The 8,132-nt window shown below is 37.9% G+C and overlaps 1 protein-coding gene across 2 annotated transcripts in view; it reads left to right on the top strand.

Annotated features, from left to right (window-relative positions):
- LOC129269785 (decapping and exoribonuclease protein-like) overlaps positions 1-7,368 on the top strand; it is a 15,646-nt gene extending 8,278 nt beyond the window's left edge. For both annotated transcript variants that reach the window (XM_064105201.1, XM_064105200.1), the window contains exons 6-7: positions 6,571-6,656; positions 7,177-7,368. In XM_064105201.1, coding sequence (XP_063961271.1) covers positions 6,571-6,656; positions 7,177-7,291 — 201 coding nt within the window. In that variant the 3' untranslated portion in view covers positions 7,292-7,368. The remainder of the gene's footprint in view (positions 1-6,570; positions 6,657-7,176) is intronic.
- The last annotated feature ends 764 nt before the right edge of the window (positions 7,369-8,132 follow it).

Here is an 8,132-nt window from a genome sequence, read left to right as displayed (position 1 = left end):
GGCATTGATTGTAGTTTGAACATGAACTATGCACAATTGAATGACACAAGTTCACTTAGTGATAGCATTTTCAGACGAAGAAAAAACGGAGTACTTGGATGTCTATAATTAGAATTTGTTATAAGTCGTATTGCCCTTTTCTGCAATACTCTCAATTTATCAAGATAAGACTTGAAAGTGTTTCCCCAGGCAACATTACAACATGTCAAATAAGGTAGAACAATACTATTGTATATTGTTATCAGTATCATTTCAGGCAAAATTGATTTTAACTTATAAATAACACCTACACTGCGAGACACCTTTGTGCAGACAGCATCTAGATGATTTTTCCAGGATAGGTGCTCATCGATATATAACCCAAGAAACAAAATATTTGCACTTGGTTCAACATCATGACCCCTATATGAAGACGAGATAACCCAATGTGATGGCACAAGCCCATATCTTCACACTTTCATTGGAATACAAAGGAACAGGAAACCTTGCGACATTAAGTAATAAAGGAGATGGGAAACCAGTTACAGTAATAACACTTTTACTAACCCAACTTAGGGGCAAACCTCATTTACAGTGCGCGGCCATCGTAAGGGCCGATAAGACGTCATCCCTCGCAGAGGGCGACTTAACACAAAACACATCAAACACAATAACATACTGGCGCAACCACTTTTTCCTCCTATCTTTTCATTTGAATTATGTCGATCAAAAACCACTTGGCTGAGATAACAATTGCTTTCTAAACAAACATCAAATTACTCAGTAACAAAAGTAAAACAAGACTACATCTGTGGCTATCTTGCCAAACCGTGGATTCTGGAGAAAAATTACCAAAGCACATACTAGTAGGCCTGCGAGGATGGTATCACATATAAATCAAATGGAGTTAAGAGCTAAATCAGCATCGATACAAAGAGTAGGCCATTACCATGGTTACAACAAATCTAAGTGAAAAGTACAATGTATCTTTGAATTTTAGGCAATAAACATAAATGAATAAAACACCACCATCTCATCTACCCTTCAATCTGTAGTAAAAACCACACCAAATGATCTATCAACAGGACCTTTAATAAGCTAATGTAAAGATGGGGAAAAATATAGACAACCCTTAATACATTCCTATATGCTAAAAAGGCTTAACTCTGTAAAACAGTAACACATATGTAGCATGATTTAGTATGACATGACAAAGGATGAATACAAAACAGGCATTGCTATACCAAAAACATCCATACACACAATCATTGTGAACACCATAGATAATATGAAAGCGATAAAGGCATTGCTATACAAAATACATATATAATCACAATTATTGCAAACACATCAAATGCTATAAGCCTACGCAACAATAAATACATTAAATACCAATACTAAAAAATGTCACATGCATTATACAATTGTTAAATGTAAAATATAATGCACGAGTAAAAACACTGTCTGGCATACAAAAGACAAATAATCCTAGCACAGTTAGCACATAAACAATCTAATACTATGATTTCCTAAATTTGAGGACGTGTAAGAATATGGAGGCTCACAAAACCTGCCAAACAAAAGGTAGCCTTGACACATAATAACAAACACTATTTATAATCCAAACAAATAGATAAACAGGGGGCCAGTAAGATCAAATAAAACTGAAATAAAAATGGTCAAGTATAAAACACGAACATGTACAAATTTTTCCATTAGTAAAAAGGATAGGTAAAAATACAATGGGAAACCAGCCAGCCTCCATAGTACAGTTATGGAACATACAATGTCTAAAGGTAAACCTAAGTGCCACGAAAACTAAAAAAAATTAATAGCAGATTACTGGACTACAATAACTATGGAGAGTAAAAGATGTACTGATGAATCGTCGATAAATTACCAACATAAAATAGCTGATAGAAAAAGGGGCATTAAGGCTCCCACTATATTACACCCTCATACTAATATCCCAACATTAAATAAAAACCAGTATGACATTAAAACATGTGAATGAAAGATGAAAAGTAATTATAAATTTCGGGCTACCAACTCATCACTGAGATGGAAATTGGCAAAATAACCAATAACTTTATCCATAGCTATGTGAAATAAACAACAATCTAACACCTTAATAAATTTATGGTGCACAAGGATACAATTTATTAAACAATAATCAAAACAATGATATACATGGTCCATTAGTGCATTACATGTATATAGGTATAAGCAAAGACTGAAAACATACAACTAAAAAAAACAGTGTAAAGATCAAATGCATATAAAAATCACATCACACAAAGATGGCAAAAAAAAAACACAAACAAGAGTGGGACAGGGGAAGAAGAAAACAGAAGAATTGCAGTCTATACTGTCCATATCAGTATGATGCTAAAAACATAACATACAACATCAGGAATGAGTCCTCTGTTAAAGCTCATGTATTCGTGTCACAGAAAGAATGTGAAGAAACGTTGAAGCATAGTCCATGTCCAACATTTCCAACAAGGTCATTTCTCAGTCGGCAATCTAGCAATGGGTCCTGCACGATTTAAAGTCAAATATCCGGAGGACGTCCTGGGGGGAGTCCAATATGTTCTCCAACAGGGTGACATGGCCGACTCTGTGAAGCCATCATGAGGGCAGACGTGAAGGACACAATTGTGTCTGACCACCTGAACTGAGGATCCAACATCTCGAAGCACCAGGGATCACTGGTAGGACCTGAAGCATCATCAGGGACATCACCAGGAGAATCCGGGGGCCGACCAGGAGGGTCATCAATCCATAGGGTACAAGGTTGAGGAGTCATATGATGATGCTCGGCGACGGTGACATTGTGCATGGGAGGAACACAAGAACCCTTGACCACAGGAGTCGAAAGAGGAAGGGTATTCAGGTGACACCAACTGTTATCACACAATGTAAGGTCCAATGACTGACTACGATCAGGTTGAGATACAGCAACAATATCAGATGAGTCATGGACTGAACAGTTACTATGGTATAAAGATGCATGATCAGGAGCCGATGGCTGTTGAGGTGTTTTAAGTTCACTGATGGGCTCCGCGGCTATAGGATGTCTGTCTGACTCAACAACGGGTTCGATGTCTCCAAGGACTTCACTTGTAGATGACCGGTCTGCAACAGCAGGATGGGCTCGTTCACAATTACAGGATTCCGGAGTTGAAACACGATAAGATTGGTCGATGCCATCGGACGTAGAGTCAGGTAAGCCGGCAGCAAGCGCATCGGATAAAGGGATGGCCGAAGGACCGTACGGATACGATGGCCATCACCGAATGATACTGCGCGCTTAGCCGGGCGGATAAACACGTCATGCAATTCCATGAATGGAATTCCAGCCTGTACAGCAACATCCAAAGACTCTACCACTAATTCTTTGAAGAGAAACTGTCTGTTGTCCCTTGTAAATGTGAGACAGGTCTCACCTACAATCGCAAGAGGTGAGGAATTGTCAGTAGGTTGAAAGGATAGGGAAGTGGCGGTTATCTCGGCCCCAAGGTCTTGGACCACAGAACGTTGAATCAAATTCTCCGCAGAACCACAGACAATGCTCACACGGACACACCGATCACCATGGAACAGTTCCACGAAGGGAGTCACGGGGGCCTGATTAGGCACAACGAATGAACTAGCCACAGACCTATGTGGCGTACTGTGAGGACCTTGGACCTCATCTGACTCTGATGATCGTCCATTGCACCAGTGAGGGTCTCCCTGAATCGCTGACTCTGACTTCGAGTCATCAAAGCAACCAAGATGTAAACTAGGATCTATGGAGGAACGATCCACGGCATACGATGAACAGTCAACATATTCAGTAGGAATACAGCCTGGAACATGATCACAACCAGGGTCATGATCGACAATCAACTCATTGCAGGTATCACTACAAGTCTGGAAATTGGTGTAGCCGAGAATGCTAGCGGCCTTGCGAGCTCGAGTAATCATGTGCCTTTCATGGTCAGGCAAGAATGGACAGTCACCAATATGGTGGCGGTAACCATGCCGACTAGCATTAAGACAAAGTGGGCACACAACTTGGTTTACGTTAGGCCTATGATGAACTAAGGCGGGCTTAGGACTAGTCTGAATCGATGTAGGTGTAATGCTATAACTATTGGTATCCTGGATATGTTCAGGACTCGACCTATACTGATAGTAAGGTACATCACAACAGGCATCGCACTTGTGGTTATCATTTACGTCATTATAGGCAGATCTATCATACATCTCTTTACTAGACCTACTACCGATATCATCTCTCGATTCATGATCATCGTACACGACTTGATGATCGTTAAGCTTATGGCTTAAGTGTACGTGTAAAACTCTAATCTGATTCTGAGGATATTCGCTATGTAGATCTAGGCATGACTTTTGTCTGGAATCATCCAACTTATAAGTAACTCGATCACAATGAAAACTGTCATAATCTTCTGGTTCACTCTCATCAACATAATCATCTTCTGGGTCATTCTCATGATCATCTTCTGATTCATTCTCAACCTCATAGACATAATCATCTCCCGATTCTGGTTCATTCTCCTCATCATAATATTGTTCATTCTCATCACCATAATTATCTTCTGGTTCATTCTCCACTTCATAATCATCGTCTGGTTTATTCTCATTCACACAATTACGACCATTAGGACTGGCCCTGTCACCGACAGGTTCAACATCATCCACACAATGAAATCTACTAATTTTACTATGTCTAACTCTAATTTCTTGATTTACTGTGTAATTTCTTGATTTACTGATTGTGTAATTACTTGATTTACTAATTGCATGACTAGAAATGTTTTGAATCTCTGACAGAAAAGTACAAGAACCAACTTGACTGGGGCGGCCTCGCTCTCGGGCCTGGGGGCGAGGTCTTGACCTCGGTGAGGGAACAGCCATTTAAAGGACTGTATGTGGGACTACGGCACTGAGGTAGTAAAAAATTGTTACACCTATCACGACACATTTTTGCCGACCAACTGGTAGCTCGGATAGCATGAATCCCATCGGTGAGCGGAGCAGGCAAGGTTCAAATCCCAGCTGTCACCACGACATTAAGTAATAAAGGAGATGGGAAACCAGTTACAGTAATAACACTTTTACTAACCCAACTTAGGGGCAAACCTCATTTACAGTGCGCGGCCATCGTAAGGGCCGATAAGACGTCATCCCTCGCAGAGGGCGACTTAACACAAAACACATCAAACACAATAACATACTGGCGTTGGTTGGATGACCAATGGCAAAAAATCCTCAAGCTTTCACGCCAGTGATTAGACAATCAAGAACCAGCAAAGCTTCATGCAGGACCATGTTAATTTGGTGAGTCAATGGTGCATCTCAAATGACGTTACGCCTAAACCCGAAAAGTGCAAAGTCATGCAAGTGTCCTTCCTGAAGGTCCCTCCACCCCAGCTATACATCACAATCAAGGATTGTCACTTGGAACGTGTCAACTCGTTAACCCTTCTTAGTGTGATGATTCGTTCAGATCTCAAGTGGGATGATCAAGTCCAACACATGATTTCACGCTCTTCAAGAAGACTGTATATCCTCTGCATTCTAAAGAAATTTGGTGTTGATAAGCATGATCTCGTAAATATCTACAAAGTGTACATTCGTCCACTGTTGGAGTTTGGTGTTCCGGTTTGGGGATCTGCAATCACTAAAACACAAAGTGACGAAATTGAAAGACTCAAAAAACAAGCTCTTCGTATGATTTTGTATCCGTCATCTCTTTCATACTCTCAACAACTCACTCTTTTTGGCCTCCCTTTATTATGTGAACGCAGAAAGGATCTCATCTTGAGTTTTGGACTTGGTCTTCTCAAATCTCACCGCCATCGAGACATGTTACCCCCCACACGTCAATCTGTTTCGCAACACAGTTCGGCCCTGCGTAATGCGCATCTTCTGGACTTACCGCAATGCAGAACTCAGAGATACAAGAACTCAACTATCCCTCATGTCACAGCATTATTGAATGCTGCTCTGTGATATGTGCCTCTGTATATGCCATTGGACTCAATTTCAACCCTTGTTCATGTTTTTATATAATTTGTGTGTAGAAGTATGACATTGTTTTCTTCCCTTCACCCTTCACCTCCTTTTTCATAACTTACAAAAGTTCCCCCCCCCCCCTCAGTTTACATTGAAATCAATCAACATAATACATATCCCAATATTTTTGTGTGTTTTTATCGGTCATTCTATTTTCTCTTTATATAGCATTATCCCCTTAATTATATTTCTGTAATGTGTAGAACCTCGAGTGCAACATTTAATCTTACTATTATGTTCTTATTATATTTTGTTAATTCGTAGGTATATAATTTAATGTATTTTTCCTTTTTTTTCTGTTAACTTTGTATGTGTCAGTCTTCGGACTGTTTTACAATGTCTTTCATAATAAACCGAATTGAATTGAATTGAAATATAACTATTGAAAACAAAAATAAGTGAATACTTCTCTCTTACTCTCCTCAACAGAACACAATAAAATCCAGCCGGAGGAAATACAATATTTATCTTATGAAATTATTATTTTTATTTCTCGCACAGGGTATGTGGGATGGTGCCGTCTGCTTTAACTTTGCCAATCAGCTTCTGTTGTACATCAAGGAAATTGTGACAATAGATGATCCTAAGTGAGTTAGTTACCTTTAATTCCTTCTAATATTTTAAAGATGATTTTTAAATCAGTACATTTATTCTACAAGTATTCCCTTTTTGGGGTTTATTTTGTAATATTTTGTAGCTACAGTAGAGTTGCTACGTTTAATTAAAGGAATAAGAAATTGAATTGACATTTTTGTAACATTTAATGCAAAAGAACAAAATCACTGTAAACCACTAGAACTATGATAGTTATATAGATTTTTATGTAGGAAGTAAAATATTTTTTGACCATTGGCACTGTATGAATGCCTACTGTGAATTATCATTTATATGATTTTTTTTTCAATTAATTTCATATGAAATACAATGGGAGTATCAATTTGATCACAAACTCAAGTAGAAATAGTTATGAAATTATGAAAATGAATTTCACAAAACTTTCAAATGTAAATGTTTGATCGATAGAAATGATAATCAGGTATAGTTGAATAGATGCTCAATTAATATCTAATTATTTCTTTATTTTCTATCTCACTCTCACTATTGCAGGGTTGTATACATGCTAGAGAGAGCTCCGGGGTCATCAGAGGTCACTTGTAAACTACATGCAGAAGGAGATGAACAGTTTTTATCTAAAGAATATATTGATTCATTCAATAGTTAGTTTTATCAGGAAGTAAACTTACTGCATAATCTTTTTTTCCCAATTTTAAAAAAAAACCATATACATGTAATTGTCTTCCACAATGATATAACATGAATGTTTAAGGAAAATAAAAGGGGGGGTAATTTGATTGATTATTATTTTGGCTTAAGTAAACTAAGCGATGATATCCACTTTTATTTTTCTTGATGGTAGATATATATATATATATATATATATAATGTGAGAAAATCAATTGCCCAACATATGTATGAAATCCTTGTCGGGCAGTGTAATTTTCTCATCCTTTTTTTATTGACGTTTTTATTACATTAACTTAATACAATAAATTATCTATTCTCAAATGCCAAGATTTGGATCCCACAAAGTTACTTTTTGTCTACTTTTCCATTTTCTTTGATATTCAAAGATTTGGTGACCTGCACAACATTATGTATGATCCAATATGTAGGGGAAGGCGGGGTAAGTTGAGCATAGGGGCAAGTTGAGCCACCACCCCTAGGCCAATAATGAATGAGTCAGACATTGTGGTGGTGTCATGTATTGATGACCCATTACATAACCTTTAACCCCACCACATTGTTTTCAACTTTGAAACAAAAAGTAATTTTTTAGAGGGAAAAATACAAATTTCAGCAAAAAAAGTAAAAAAGGGTGTGAAATAGATAAGTGCTTTTTACCCGCACACATCTTTGAATATAATAAAGAAATAAGAACAATATTGTTTGTCCAGGTATGGATTCTCATTCTTGTCATAGTCTTTTAGATGATGGATGCATAAGAAATGTGTGGATGTGAAAATATCGCATTAAGTTCGGACTGGGGTAATTTGAGCCAGCCA

This window comes from Lytechinus pictus, chromosome 10 (assembly GCF_037042905.1).
Source record: "Lytechinus pictus isolate F3 Inbred chromosome 10, Lp3.0, whole genome shotgun sequence".
Classification (NCBI taxonomy): domain Eukaryota; kingdom Metazoa; phylum Echinodermata; class Echinoidea; order Temnopleuroida; family Toxopneustidae; genus Lytechinus; species Lytechinus pictus.
The sequence above is the reverse complement of the archived record's forward strand: the minus strand, read 5'-3'. Positions and strand labels throughout refer to the sequence as shown.